This window comes from Bidens hawaiensis, unplaced genomic scaffold (genome assembly GCF_021521415.1).
Source record: "Bidens hawaiensis isolate Kalapana, Puna unplaced genomic scaffold, B.hawaiensis_p1.1 tig00008086_1, whole genome shotgun sequence".
In the NCBI taxonomy this organism is placed as follows: domain Eukaryota; kingdom Viridiplantae; phylum Streptophyta; class Magnoliopsida; order Asterales; family Asteraceae; genus Bidens; species Bidens hawaiensis.
This window is the reverse complement of record NW_027491572.1, coordinates 632,263-647,127: the sequence shown is the minus strand read 5'-3', so window position 1 is coordinate 647,127 and position 14,865 is coordinate 632,263. Positions and strand designations below refer to the sequence as shown.

Here is a 14,865-nt window from a genome sequence, read left to right as displayed (position 1 = left end):
GGCTCATTAACAGTCGAGCTGATTTCGAGCGAGCTTTCTTCGAGCTTTTTGAACAGCCCTACCCGTATATACATGTATGTATGCATCATCATACACTTTACTTTAGAAGGTAACACTAATACTTTTATAGATCCGTAAATAATATTAGCCTCCGTCACTTGCTAGTATTAATATTCCGCACACCTGCCCTCTAACCCCTTTGCCACCACCACCGCCGCCGTACTACTCCGCCGTCCATTTTCCGCCGGTGGACAGCACCAATTCTTTCACTGCAGCTTCCGGTCACTCTCTGTCAACTGCATGTCTCGAAAATCAGAAATTTTCAATTATTGGTCAGCTCAAAACCCTATTTTTTTTTTAATTCCGTCGATCAACACCATTTCATCTGCTGATGCTTAATGTTTATTATTATTATATTATTATTGTAATTAGCTTGTTTATCTGCTGTAACATGGAATTTGATTTTGCTAATTTTGTTATTTTCATGTTTAGGGTTTTTTAGTAGCTAAATCGGTTTTAACTTGTGACGCAAGACTCATAGATTAATCGTTTTTAGTAATGTAGTAACTCTGTTGATTTAAATTCGCATAATCTATAGGCATGTGTCACATAATTATGGATTTAGGTTATGCTAATTTAGGGGATTCTATTTTTTTAATTATCAAGTGTGAAACAGCTGATTTTTCGTGTGTTCCGGAGCGCGTTTTACTTGACATTATGATCTAGACTTATATGCTTTCTTTTTTTAGCTCGGGTGTTTTGTTAGTCAGACGGCTTCTGTAAATGTTTGTTTGATTATGCTTTTTTATTTGTTTTTTGTTATTCAGTCGACCAACACAATTTTTATCTGCTGGTACTTATTTTTGTTATTAGCATGTTTATCTACTGTAACAATTAATTTGATTTTGCTAATTTTTTATTTTCATGTTTAGGGTTTTTTAGCTAAATCGGTTTTAATTGTGACACAAGACTCATAAATTAATCGTTTTAGTAATGTACTATGTGTTTTGATTCTCATAATTTATAGATGTGCGTCACATAATTATGGATTTAGGTTATGATAATTTAGGGCATTCTAAATTTTCTTTATATTTTTCATTATAAAGTGTGAAACAGCTGGTTTTTCGTGTGTGCCGGAGCGCTTTTCACTTGATATTATGGTCTGGACTCTGGATTTATGTGCTTACTATTCTTAGCTCGGGTGTTTTGTTAGTCAGATGGCTTCTGAAACGTTTGTTTGGTTATGCACCTTTTATGGTTCTGTTTCAAGGATGGTTTGCTGCATGTATTACTTTGTGAGTTTTTAGTAACGTACTACGTCTTTTGATATAAATTCACATAGTTTATAGGATTTGGGAAGTGTTAAGAGATGTTAGAGCATTCTCATCCAACCCCTCATTTTATGTGAGGGGTGTTTTTATAATTTAGAGAGTGATTCAGGGTGTTGTGAGTGAAGAGTTTTTATATTTTAGAAAACTTTCTTGTGTTTACTGAATTAATATGTTTTGTCATTACGGCATCACGCCAATAACCTGTTCGATAAAATGCCCTAATGAGTATAAAGAAAAAATTTCTAGTTTCTTTCTTGTGTTTACTGAATTAATATGTTTGAATATCTGATTGCTTCTAATTTGGCTTAGGTTATGGATGTGGGTCATTGCTACTTAGACGGAAACGCAGACGTTGTCGAGTTTTGTCCACACAACTTGTTCCACCATGTCCTAGCTGCTTCAACTTACACCCTGCATGAGGGTGATCAACCAAGCAGATCAGGAAGCATTTCTCTTTTTAATGTCGACCTGAACCGGGTTGATTTGCTTTATCGGTTGAAAACTGCTGGTATCTTTGATATGAAATGGAATCCGGTAGGAGGCAATGCAACGCATCCGTTACTTGCTCAAGCATACGCTGATGGTTTCGTGAACGTTCATCGCTTAAGAAACTCAAGTAATGGTGCGTTAAAATGTTAAATTGGTAAAATTAAATGCCAATATGTCTAAAATGATTTGAACTTATGTAGGTGATGCTTTGGAAGAAGTACATAAACAAAAAGTCAGCTCGTCTATGTGTCTATGCTTAGACTGGAATCCACGGGCCACGTTAATCTCAACGGGCCTTTCAAACGGGTCAGTCTCGTTAATATCTGTTGAAGAGACCAACACAAGCATACTGCAAGAATGGAAAGCCCATGACTTTGAGGTTTGGGCCACCACTTTCGATGCAGACCAACCATGTTTAGTCTACACTGGGTCAGACGACTGCAAGTTCAAGGGCTGGGACCTACGAACCAGCCCGTCCGAAATGGCGTTTCAGAATTCAAAAGCCCATCAAATGGGTGTTTGTTGTATTGAAAAATCTCCACATGATTCTAATATTTTATACACCGGAAGCTATGATGAAAGTCTGAGGGTATGGGATGTTAGATCGATTTCAAGGCCAGTTAATGAAACGTCAGTTAATCTAGGAGGCGGGGTTTGGAGGATCAAGAACCATGATGTTGTTCCTGGGTTGATTTTGGCAGCTTGTATGCACAACGGGTTTGCTATTGTTAAAGTCAATGGTAGTGAAGTCAAAGTGGTGGAGACGTATAACAAACATGAGTCGCTTGCTTATGGAGCTGATTGGTATAGAGGGAGTATACGACAACTGGACAACAAGGAGAAAACTATTGTTGCTACATGTTCGTTTTATGATAAACTCCTTCGAGTTTGGGTGCCAGAAAATGATGTAATTTAATATCTGTAAGTCTACATTTACTTAAAAATGTATTGAACATTCAATTGTCTATTAAAGATGCAACCTTTTTCAAAGATTCACTTGTTTTCGGTTCAACAAAATTTTCATGTTAATGATAAATTGATAAACATAATGAAAAAGGAAATATCTTGTTGAAAATGATAGATAGGGTGGAGAAATTTTTGAGGTTTCTTTATTGGATTTGAATGAGGCTAAGGTTTTGATTTTTTGTGGTTATAGGCTAATGCTTTGTGATAATATTATATAAAGGGGACCATGCTAGCAGGACTTGCCATTGGTTTTGGGAAGTATTTATAAAGTCTCATTGTTATTTAAAAGAACTGGTAAACATGAACTGACTTTAATGTCACATGATCATGTAAAAAAAGTTTATGAAAAAGAACAAAAATATTCAAAGAAATAAAAATAGACTTGTATGCACCTAGGGCTACCTGGACCCTGGTGACTTGAGGTTAAATAGGACAGGGGAGGTACATTTAAATAAATAGAAGTTACTACTCATCAGTAAATGTAAATGATGTAGGGTCTTTGGTATATTGTTGTCATTTTTGCAACTTGTCAGTGTGCAATAGGTTTGAGTATGATGGTTTGATGTTTCTGTTTTGGCCTCATAAACATTATCACTTCTCTTGGTGTCTTTCATCACCCCCCCCCCTGGGTCCACATGAGATAAAGATTCCATCAAGGATGTTGTCAAGCAGAAACAGATGGAAAAAAAGAACCACAAAAAGGGTGTAAAAGGAGAAATTAGAACAAATTTAAACATGCTACTGTTGGAATGTGATTTAAGTGTTGTAACTTTGGACTTGAGATCTAAAAAGCTAGAAGAAAACTTATTTGATAGCTTAAAGCTTAGACCATGTCTAATGCAGATATGAGGTGCTCTTGGCTCCACACACGCCTAAGTGACATCCTTCCCACGAACGCGCCATTGTGTGGCTCAAGGATTTTGAACAAAACCTCATGTAGACCTTGAACAATTCACTGAATTAATGCTTATAATTCCCACAAAAATTCCATTCAGTATAATCATATGCAATTTTACCTATTTTATATATTCTTAAAACTTTAGGATTTAATCACTAATGACCTATATATTAATAAATCATATTGTTGTCCTTGCTACAATTTGCTGTCTAACTGTATAAGCATGTTACATGTCTTCAATTTTGTCTACTCATCCAACATATGTACCAAGAAACATTTAATAGAATCCAGAGTGTTTTATCATGTCCTAAAATCCAAATTAAATAATATTTGTACACCTATTGGTTCCATCATCAAATTAGTTCCAATTTAAAGTATTCACCAATGTCCTTCGACAAAAAAAACCACTGTATCATCCGACCCCTCATACCATTCAATATTGTCCTGCTCGTTTTATTCACTCATGGGTTTGTTTTCAATCGTCCGATTAACCAATACGAGACTCGGCGCGAGTCAGTTTTGTTGTTTAATACTTAATAGTGTGATTGATGGCCAAATCATAAGTCCTGTTACACACTCACTCACACACTAAGTTGTGGTCAGAGTGACAGGTTTCACTTGCTTTCTCCTCCACAAAACCATTCAATCCCAAAAAAATATAATAATAATAACAAAATAAAATAAATAAATAAATAAACAAAAATAAAAAAAATCCCAAACTTTTATTATTCTTTCATCTCTCACCCACACACATCACAGCCATGCACTCATGACCTCACACCACTCTCTAATGGCTGCTCTACTCAAAATGGTATTCACCAAATACTCATGGGCTATTTGCATACTCATTGCTGGATACTTGTGTATGCAAGTAAACAGTGATAGCTCACAACTTTATGTTAAGTTAACCAAGAAACCTGAACCCATTTCCAATCTTAACTCACCTACATTTGCTTTCCAACTTGGTAATAATGCTGACTTTTCTTGCACCAGTTGTACCTTCAGCTGCAAGGTTTGTACCTTCTGTACTGTTTATTTACCGCCTTGTTTTATGTTTCTTGAAATATGAAAAAAGATTGTAACTTGATGTGAAAATTTTGATTTTTTTTTCAAGATTTGAACTTTCTGTTATGAAACTTGCATGCAAGTTATTTTTAAGATTAAATTTGGCCAAAAAGATTATGACCCAATTGAGGAAAACTAGTATTTTTTACTTTAAAGCCTCTAGAATTACAAATCTTGTAATCCATGCAATGGTGTTCTTGTATATATTGGGAATTGGGCCAGTTTATAATTTTGAGATGTGTCTTAAATTTTGTTGTGAAACACGCAATTGACCAGATATGTGTAAATTTGGATTCTGGTCAATTGCTTGTTTGACCATAAAAGTCAGACCTTGGTTTTAGGCTTGAAGTTGAGGGTGTAATTGATTCTAAAGAACCAAGTTTGTGCTTGCAAAATATATTCTGTTACTAGGTTAGAAACCCATGTATTACATGGGTTGAATAAATTTAACTTGTTGTAAACCGAAAGTTTCTATGAAGATTTGTATGTTGGATGTCATTAGCCATTGGCGAAATAAGAAATAATGAAGAAGTAAGAATTATAAATAACAGATTACGAAGATTTAAGAATAAAAAAAATTATATTTTTAGATAAGATATAGTGGAAATCTCTTTATGATTTAGTAAGTTTTATAAAATATTAGAATAAAATTTAGATATTTAATTATTTAAAATTATTATTATTTAGTAAAGAGAGTTATTTAATAGGAGGTAGAGATGGGAAACAAAAATCTGGATTTCACCAAAAGTAGACACGTGGCAACCTAAGTTATTATTTATTATAATAAAGATTATTGTAAAATATTCCTTTAATTAAAATATAATTTTTTGTTTGCATGCAGCTGGATGATCAAATGCCATCAAATTGTTCATCTGGCGAAATTTCTTACACTAAACTGCAAGAAGGGAACCATACGTTTAAAGTTTGCAGCAACGGGTCTCATCTGACTCCATGCACCACCTATAACTGGACCATTGGTTACTCTACTCTCCTTCATGATATTAGTTTAATTTAGGTAGCTTTTAATCATGAACATAACTTTAACGAAAATATACTCGTTATCCCTGAAGACACGGTTCCCCCGACAGCATATGTGACAGCATCAGCGTCCTTAACAAACACTTCAAGCGTTTCTGTGTACATATCATTTAGTGAACCCTGCAGTGGTGGTGGCGGTTTTGGATGTTTATCTGCAAATGACAGCAGCGTAAGTAGGTATATGATTTTGTATCTATAAGTTACACATTTTGATCTAAATGAATAAAGTATCTTTTTTTCACTTGCAGCTTCTTGTTTATGGTCAAGGCCAGGTTATTCCAAACAGTCTAACAACCATCAAGCCGAATCTTAAATATTCTTTTTTGGTCTATTTGTTTACAAGCGTCGAGTTTGGACGAGCAGTGTTAGTAACCGACAAATATACGTGTAAAGATGCTGCTGGGAATCAGTTTACACGAACCACGAGTTCAAGTTTCTTGGTTCATTTTGGTAAGACTCATTTCCTTAAGGCCAAACAAGTAGTTTGACTTAAAAAGTCAACTATACTCATTCTTGACTGGTGTTACAGATAGAAGAAATGTAAATGTTGACCTGAGGACTCATATACCAGAGCAACTACTTCAACTCGATAATAATATTAGATCGGTTCAAGTGACTAACAAACACAAGAACTTGAAACTGTATCTGTATTTTACCGAGCCTATAGTCAATACATCAACCGAAATCTTGAAATCACTCAAAGTTAGTCAAGGATCACTGGTTTCAACCACTAGCTATAACGAAAGCCTCGGGAACCGAAGATTCGGGTTTCAGTTTGTAGATATTAACGATATTGCCATTGTCACCACCGAGCTCGATTCAGGATCACTTATAAGCAGACAAGGCACCCCGGTTTCACCCGTTGCACCTGTCACGTTCCTATTTGGTATACTTATTTAAAGCATAGTAGCTTTAACTATAAAGTTAAAAACTTTAAACATTGAACTTATTTTAATGGAATAATATGGGATTTAACAGATTCTCAACGGCCTGATGTGAGATTAAGCACAACCAACCATATGAGGACACAAGAGGAGCGTATCCCGGTGACGATAAAGTTTGTGAAGCCGGTTTTTGGATTTAATTTGTCTCAGTTATCGGTTTCTGGAGGACATATTCAAGGGTGAGTCTTTAGTCTTTGAATATGTGTTTTTGAAAATGATTTATGTTAAATTCTGTTACATGATTTTGCGCAGATTTCGTGAAATAAGTAAGAGTATCTACAAAGTTGAGATTCTACCATTCGAAGAATGGGTGATAGTGCTCGTTCCTGAGAATGTAACTTCAGATGTTGCCGGAAACAAGAACCTAGCATCGAATGTTTTACGGTTTTTTCACTGTATGATTTCATTATTGAATATTGATAAAACTGTTATAACACTTACATAAGTAGAATACTGAAAACCCCATAAGATATTTTGTATTATTAATCAACTATATATAAGAATACAATATGCTCTATATAATGCAGATTCTGTACCGGCTGCATCTTTGGCGCTTTCTAGCTCTGCAACGGCTGCATTCGTGTTGACCGCCGTCGTTGCAACCCTGCTGACCTTTTCCACTGCTTCCCTCCAGAATTACGGAGCATTTGCAGCCCCATCACCATTGTTAACTACGAGTCCAGCAAGGATTCTTTTTGTAAGTTAGTTTCTTAACTAGTGTACACTTACATAAAGAAGATGCTAACTGGTTTGTTTGATTTGTGAAACTAGCGAATTGTATGCCACATTCAAATCTTTGCATTATCCGGATGGTTAGCGGTTCCTTTACCAATCGAGTATAGTGAATTTGTTAAGGGTTTAAGATGGAGTATCCCGTATTTTAAACTCCCGTGGGAATGTGGTTACGTGAAGCCCGTTTGGCCTATGAATCCACATTCATATGGTTCTAGAATCACCAGACCTCGAATTAAAACCATGAATGCAGACTCGCTTTATGGATTGCCACTCACTGCAATGGAGTATAAATCATTTTTTGAGGTTTGATGGTTTTATATCCCAACATTGTTCGTTATTTTCTTTTCTGCAACGTTTCTAATGGCGGGTTATACACGCAGAGCCAAAATATTGTGCCAGAGGCAGAATATATTGCAGACTCAAATGATTCACGCGGGTAAGTTTGACCTGAACCCGTTTTGACCCGTCGCTTTGATCACTCACATGTTTAGGCATGCTAAGTTAAGTTGCTTACAAGTATTGAACTTGGGATATTTTATATTTATTTAGGTGGACGGATTTCAAACGGAGTATGTTTTGGCTGGCTGTTATGAGTGGCGGCTTGATTATTCTGCATATCTTGTTCCTCATTATATTGAAACTCAGAAAGAAAAAAGAGAAAGAAAATACTTACGTCTCAGTTATTTTTCCAAGATTTGAAATCTTTCTGGTAATTCTTGCAGTTCCATGTGTTTCTGCAGCCGCAGCATCTCTACTCAAAGGTAAATTTGCACTTTTGACTTTCAAGGTCAAACCTTTTACATTTCAAAGCCAAAATTTACTTGAAATTTCTTACTACCTTACAATGCTAGGTTTTAAAACTTGTTTATGTTTTCTATATTGTTTATATAATCTCTTATAATTTCTCAAAACATCGGGTTCTATACCGTTTTTCTACTCGTCGAGTAGACAAACATTGACCTAAAAAGTCAAAACTTTATGTTTGGTTTTTGAATTTTGTCAGATGGATCTGCTTCAAGGATTGCAGTTGGTACTCTAATACTAGGAATAGTGTTTTTCCTAATACTAGCATTGTTTATGTTTCTATCTATCGGAATCTCACTCGGTAAGCTACTTCAATACAAAGAAATTCATCATGAAGATCATAAGATGCACTGGTATCAAGCACTTGTCAAGGTAACTTTGGGCCCGGGAAAACGAGGGCAGTGGACCTGGATCAACACCTCAAATGCCAAATGGCTAACCATATTAGGCCCACTTTTTGAGGACCTAAGAGGCCCACCAAAATACATGCTCTCACAGATTGCTGGAGGGTTGGATTACAACCTGCCAAGAAGCAGTATCATCGCGTCAGACGACAAAAACGAAGATGCAGAAGCACCCTTTGTTCAAAGGGTGTTTGGGATCTTAAGAATCTATTACATTTTCCTCGAATCGATAAAAAGAGTTACTTTAGGAATCTTGGTTGGTATATTTTCAAGAAACGTGTATTCTGAAACGCCCACGAAAATATTACTATGTGTTACTTCATTTCAACTGTTTTTCATGGTCCTCAAGAAACCTTTTATCAAGAAAAAGGTTCAGTTGGTGGAGATAATATCTGTTTCGAGTCAAGTTGCGATTTTTACGATATGTTTGGTTCTTTTGAGGAAGAATCTTTCTACCCATGAACAGACCAAGTTCGGGATTGCGATGCTTTGTTTGTTTTCACTTGCATTCGTTGCGCAAATCTTGAACGAGTGGAATTCTTTGATATGTCAGATAAAGCAGCTTGATCCGGATAATAAGTCTGTGTGCATGGGGTTGAAAATAGCATCATGGGGGATTCTTCTGCTTTTTGTCCCCATTAAGTTGATGAAAAATATTGAATCCCGGTTTCCGTTAAAAGGGAGGACGTGTGATGCCACCTCGCCATCGGCAGTGCTGGCGAGGAGGTTTACTAGTTCGGGTGTAGAGCGACCGTGGATGAAGCAGTTGAGAGATTTGGCTAAGTCTAGTTTTAGTAGAGAAAGCGGTGGTGGTGGTGGCGGAGGCAGTGGGAACTCCAACTGACCCATCGAGCAGTCAGACGAAATGGAGCGGGTTTTGGGGTGAGAAGAGAAGTGGGAGTTCTTCGCAGGCGACATCGATGGATTCAAAGTCGAAACCGAAAGCAATGTATAAAGATTTTGAAGCTCTTTTTGGGTCAAATAATAAGTGATTTTATGCATGATCATGAACATAATAAGCTTTGATGATTAAAGTTAGCTTGTAAATATGATTAATGATGAAAGTGGGGTTGCTAATTAACATGTATGAAGATATGCAACAAGTATTAAGATTGGGGATATTTTATTCCAAATTTAGAAGTTTATTAGTTTTGGAAACCAATTCAACAAAACCTTACATATTTCAAGTTTTTAACACCTATTTGTGCGCATAATCACATAACTGTATTTAGATAATGGGTTAGGTTAAACGTAACTTCAACGCGCATGCTTTTCCTTTTTAGTCCCAATTTAACAAGGTTTACCATATCACCACTAATAAACCTTTAAAGAAAGTTTTATAACCATAAGTATATTGTATGATAAACTTATCTTTGGGACATTAATGCACACATATATAAGCTTTAATAATGCTTGTTAAACTTGATCTGACTTGTCATTAACATCTTTTTCATCTTGTAATCACAAAACTCAAATTCTATTATATTCTCCCCAATTCTTACATACTAAAGCTTATGATGTAGTATGTTTTCTCTAAAATAATGCAACTTCTGGTTTTATGAATGACAAGTATTATTTTAAACAAGAATTTGTCAATTTACCGCATTTAATAAATACCATTGTCAACTGCGGAAAATCCCCTCTAGCGTAAGTTATACTTTTGCCGCAAATTTACGCATTATATGAGTTTAGTGTCCAACTGAAACCAAGCTTGTTTCAAATTATAATCAATTAGCTTATGATAGATACATACACTAACATAACATGGTGAAATGGAAGACTATTTGTGCTAGTGCACATCTAGCAGTGCAACCAATAGAGACATCAACTATGTATGGTGGGGAGCTTTTAGGACTTTTAAGTTTTTAAACTTTATAAAATAAATTTGCTTCTAAAAAAAACAGAGTTATCTATCAATTTTTAGGAGTGTATAAACACTAGTAAAGCTAGTGTTATAAAAACTAACATTCAACGATCTGTAACCATTAATTTAGCTTTTAACCGCTTATGTGGGAAACTAGTTAAATAGTTGAATGGTTATACAAAGTGTACCGACTCTTTACAAACTATTAATTGAACGATTATCTTCTTTTAAACTTATCATTCATCTTGATAGTTATGTCCAATTTAGTTGAAATAGTTTGTCTAAGAAGTAAAATTCAGAGAAAAAGAAATTGAATACTTTTTTTTTATAGCAAATCAACTTATGAAACAATGATGTCTAACTTGAAATGTATGCTTTCAAAAGCTCTGAAATGGTAAAGAGTTCTTGAACTATATTTGAATGGGCTCTTGGCTCAGAAATAGATGCATCTGAAAAGTGTAAAGTTACCAATTCTGCATCAATCTTTTTGACCATGGTCCTAAGAACAACCCATGTTATGTTTTTACAATGAAATTGATCAAAAAGTGAGTCATGGTGTTTTTAGTTTACTTTTTGCATGTGTTTATGTACATGCAATTGTAACATTAAATCATCCAATAATGCAACTTTCTATTAATAGAAGTATTTTGATATTCTAAATAAAAGTAAAAGTTAACAAAAAAATCTATTCTAACCCCATATGTATTATAAAAGCATAAAGTACTAGGTATGACAAAATAAAAACAATAAGAAAGCATGCATTTTATAACACTATAAGCTTGTATACAACATATAAATATATAATTACATTCAGATTTATATTCCAAATTTTCTAGGAATGCTATTAACATTCTAACATATATATCAGTCTCACAAGAAAATCTCGGGTGTTCGGTTGGTCTCTATGTTTGTCAACAATCTTCTTTATAAAGAATACTTTCCTCTTTTAGCAAGAAAAATCTATGTAAATCCATTTTTGCCATTTATAGAACATATCGGTTAGACTCCGGGAACCTTTTTGACAAGAGAAAATGCTTCAGTTTTATAACTAAAACAAAAATTCCGTAACATGGTACTTGCAACATTCCCACTGATAAGTACCTGCAAGCATATATGTCAAAGGTTTAGAAACAATTTTTTCGACGAAAACACACACAACACCTACACTGTGTGTTCTTGTAAGAAAACATACCATAATGGAGATAATGGATATGAGAGATCAAGAAAAGGATAAGGCCACCTGTTATGAGATTTTAGTTAAGGTTCATTGTAATTATTTATATCATAATTAATTAAAAGATATGAAAGACTGATAATTTACCAAAGTGCTATGCACTCGTGAACGATCCATTGGAAGACGACGAAAACACATGTCCATAATACAAAGTATGCAATTCGGAACCATGGGAACCGCTGCATATTTCAAATATATAAGGGTCGTAATCATAAATAAAAGTTCTCATGTTGTGTTAAAGTACCAAAAATAAAATAACTTACCAAGCTATTTAAGGCGGTGTCACCAATTAAAAACACAGCATTGATAGAGTGCATGTTTATAATCAACTGCATCATATAACACCCAAAATTAATATAAAATTACTTAAACAAAACAAATATTTATTCGAATCAAACAAAGGGTATGCTGCACTTACAAAATTCAAATTATAATCTTTAATGGCAAGAAAAGGAACTATGATAAACCAGAAAACACAGTCGGTTAACACAACCGCGCCTGCCTGCATCTGAAAAACAAAACATTGCCATGAATGTTACCTTTTTCGGTAACCTTATTATTACTGTTTTTGGTAATCTACCTGAAACATGATCTGAAAAACATAGCCCCAAAAGCCCGCGACTTGACGAGGGTGTTTATCATCATTAGGGCCCGCATATTTACCCGCATTGGGCATATTGGTAATTTCAACTTTTTCTTCATCTAACTTGTCACTTCTGCCACCACTAGCTTTGTTGTGGTACTTGTAGCATCCATATATTGACAACAAGGATCCAACCTGTGCAAAGAAAGGCACCAACAACATAAAATCAAGAAACTGAAATTAAACATAAAATGTGAAAAAAATTGCAGCTTTAATAAAGAAAGATAAAGAAAAAGAGTGTATGATTCAGATAATGGTGATGAAACATACCCCAAAATATATAGTAATCAGGGTAAAGGTCCACCTGTAATAACCATCCAAAAAACACATCTTTTAGAAGCATAACAAATTATATGATTAACCAGTTGCATTGTTTTGCAAGTTTTAGTACACCAAATGTACCCATAAGCACCCAAAAAAAAATATCTTGATTTATGTGATATTTATGTGAAAATTTAAAAGGCATAGATTTAAAAAAAAATGCATGACATTGAGAATCAGAATAAAGCCATTCTGCTATGTAACTTTCAAAAAGCTATCAAATTTAAATAAATAACAAACTAATGATAACAATTTAGGATTTAAAAGGTGAATTTAAGCCAATTGTGATGCTTTTAAATATCTAACATATTGTTAAAAAGATTCTTCAAAATCAAGATTGAATTCATATGAATCCATGAAGAAGAAGATGATAAAAACTTACTGTGTATAAAAGTAAAATACGCCACCTCCATCAACAATGCACATCTTTTAGAAGCATAAATTATATGATTAACCAGTTGTGTAATTTTACAAATTTTAGTACACCAAATGAACCCAAAAAAAAAAAACAAAAACAAAAAAAACACACCATTTCTTGATTTCTGTGTGATCATAATGTTAAAATTTACAAATCATAGATTAAAAAAAAAATGCGTGACATTCAAGAATCAGAATAAAGCCATTCTGCTATGTAACTTTCAAAATGCTATCAAATTTAAATAAATAACAAACTAATAATAACAATTTAGGATTTAAAAAGGTGAATTTAAGCCAATTGTAATGCTTTTAAATATCTAACATATTGTTAAAAAGATTCTTTAAAATCAAGATTGAAATCAAAACTTATCCATGGAAGAAGAGGATTAAAAGTAAAAAACTTACTGTGTGTAATAGTAAAATATGCCACCTCCATCAACAATGGCATTTAGAATAATAAGAACCAACAGTACAATAAAAGCAAATATTCTGTAACTCATCAACCAAGCTGGATGTATTCCTTTCAAACATGGCATCAAATTTCATCATCATACAACACTCCACCATAATCAACATGTTCGTTTTCGCGGTTTCTTGATTTTCGATTGGAGCCACCTTCATTTTTTGTTACAAGATATGAAGCCATGCCCATTGCTAACAACACCCATACAGAACATAACAACACTCTCCAGTTCAACCAGTAACTTGAGGTGGTTGTATCTGGCCCCATAATAGGCTGCCACGTGTGCTTTGACCCTCCTGTCAAAAAATCCATCTTTGTGACCAAAAAATGTGTTCTAAAGCTATGAACTTGAAATTGATTAATCCCAGAAAAAGAATAAAGATTAAATTTTTTTTTTGAATTTTTTTGTGAATTATTTATGGGAAAGTTTAAAACTTTAGCAAAGATTGTGTTCATGAAAGAAGATGATGATCATCTGATATATCTATATATCTATATATATATATATATATATATATCATATATAGCAAGCAATGCAAGGGTTACAAGAAAGACAAAAAAGAGCACCTGCACATGCATATTGTGCTTCATTCATTAATGGATGAAACCATGAAGCATAACTAAAGATTCCAAACTTTAGATTTGAATTTGCACTAAAAGATATAGATTAAATCATTAAATATGAGAAGACTATTGAAAGAGGATGGAAAGATTTGAAGTTGTTAATTGCAAGCAAAGGAAAGTGGAGATACTCACAGGAGGTTTGCAAGAACAAGAGATGCTTTGATTCTTTGGTTAAGATAATTTTTTGTATTTATATAGATTAGAAAAAGTGTAAGGTACTACTACTCTCTTTAAGATTTATTAAAAATAAAAATTGGAAAATACTACTACTAATAATAATATGAAGTTGTGCTTGGAGTATAAGGTTTCTGCTTTCAAGGTATTTTACATGAGAAGATTTTGGGGAACAGAGAGCTCTGTTTTGCGTGTGGTCTTATGTCACAATCTCAATAAAAGTATATGCTTTCTTCCATGCAATTATTTTATTCTTTTTATAGATGGGTGTTTGTCATCTGAGTTTTTGCCAGGTGGAGGCACAATATCTTAAGATGTTTTGACATGTTGATTTATAAATTAACTAACCAAGTTTTTAATAATTTAAAACTTTTAATGTTGTTTATATCCTTTGTAAAAGTATATTTGAGTTTAATGAATATCAATAATTTGCAATGAGTAAGTGATAGTG

The 14,865-nt window shown here is 34.0% G+C and overlaps 3 protein-coding genes across 4 annotated transcripts; 2 read left to right on the top strand and 1 right to left on the bottom strand.

The window, feature by feature from the left end:
* The first annotated feature begins 1,588 nt into the window (after nucleotides 1-1,588).
* Nucleotides 1,589-5,940, top strand: LOC143636938 (uncharacterized). 2 transcript variants are annotated; one of them, XR_013154339.1, is made up of 4 exons: nucleotides 1,589-1,953; nucleotides 2,021-2,741; nucleotides 5,591-5,726; nucleotides 5,820-5,940. XR_013154339.1 is itself a non-coding variant. In XM_077104414.1 (2 exons), the coding sequence occupies exons 1-2, from the start codon at nucleotides 1,644-1,646 to the stop codon at nucleotides 2,734-2,736; spliced, it is 1,026 nt and encodes a 341-aa protein (XP_076960529.1). In that variant the 5' UTR covers nucleotides 1,589-1,643; the 3' UTR covers nucleotides 2,737-2,844. The 2 variants fall into 2 exon arrangements, 1 of the variants encoding a protein (XP_076960529.1); XM_077104414.1 differs by lacking the exons at nucleotides 5,591-5,726; nucleotides 5,820-5,940 and having other exon boundaries at nucleotides 2,021-2,844.
* On the top strand, nucleotides 4,475-9,720 carry LOC143636915 (uncharacterized). The gene is made up of 12 exons (XM_077104395.1): nucleotides 4,475-4,696; nucleotides 5,591-5,671; nucleotides 5,765-5,956; nucleotides 6,036-6,237; nucleotides 6,317-6,673; nucleotides 6,766-6,910; nucleotides 6,984-7,126; nucleotides 7,259-7,428; nucleotides 7,503-7,769; nucleotides 7,847-7,902; nucleotides 8,016-8,227; nucleotides 8,470-9,720. The coding sequence occupies exons 1-12, from the start codon at nucleotides 4,475-4,477 to the stop codon at nucleotides 9,516-9,518; spliced, it is 3,096 nt and encodes a 1,031-aa protein (XP_076960510.1). The 3' UTR covers nucleotides 9,519-9,720.
* Nucleotides 9,721-11,446: 1,726 nt separating this feature from the next.
* Nucleotides 11,447-14,402, bottom strand: LOC143636937 (uncharacterized). The gene is made up of 9 exons (XM_077104413.1): nucleotides 14,373-14,402; nucleotides 13,559-13,912; nucleotides 12,686-12,719; nucleotides 12,353-12,550; nucleotides 12,191-12,280; nucleotides 12,036-12,101; nucleotides 11,860-11,951; nucleotides 11,731-11,778; nucleotides 11,447-11,639 (listed from the first exon to the last, which is right to left on the bottom strand). Exons 2-9 carry the CDS (start codon nucleotides 13,687-13,689, stop codon nucleotides 11,522-11,524), a joined length of 777 nt encoding a protein of 258 aa, XP_076960528.1. The 5' UTR covers nucleotides 13,690-13,912; nucleotides 14,373-14,402; the 3' UTR covers nucleotides 11,447-11,521.
* Nucleotides 14,403-14,865: the final 463 nt, after the last annotated feature.

Coding starts and splice junctions, on each gene's coding strand:
- LOC143636938 (XM_077104414.1), top strand. CDS start 1,644: ATGGATGTGGGTCATTGCTACTTAGACGGAAACGCAGACGTTGTCGAG. Junction 1,954..2,020: donor CTTAAGAAACTCAAGTAATG/GTGCGTTAAAAT, acceptor GAACTTATGTAG/GTGATGCTTTGGAAGAAGTA.
- LOC143636915 (XM_077104395.1), top strand. CDS start 4,475: ATGGCTGCTCTACTCAAAATGGTATTCACCAAATACTCATGGGCTATT. Junction 5,957..6,035: donor TATCTGCAAATGACAGCAGC/GTAAGTAGGTAT, acceptor TTTCACTTGCAG/CTTCTTGTTTATGGTCAAGG. Junction 6,911..6,983: donor TCTGGAGGACATATTCAAGG/GTGAGTCTTTAG, acceptor GATTTTGCGCAG/ATTTCGTGAAATAAGTAAGA.
- LOC143636937 (XM_077104413.1), bottom strand. CDS start 13,689: ATGCCATGTTTGAAAGGAATACATCCAGCTTGGTTGATGAGTTACAGA. Junction 11,952..12,035: donor ACACCGCCTTAAATAGCTTG/GTAAGTTATTTT, acceptor TGAAATATGCAG/CGGTTCCCATGGTTCCGAAT. Junction 11,779..11,859: donor CACGAGTGCATAGCACTTTG/GTAAATTATCAG, acceptor ATCTCATAACAG/GTGGCCTTATCCTTTTCTTG.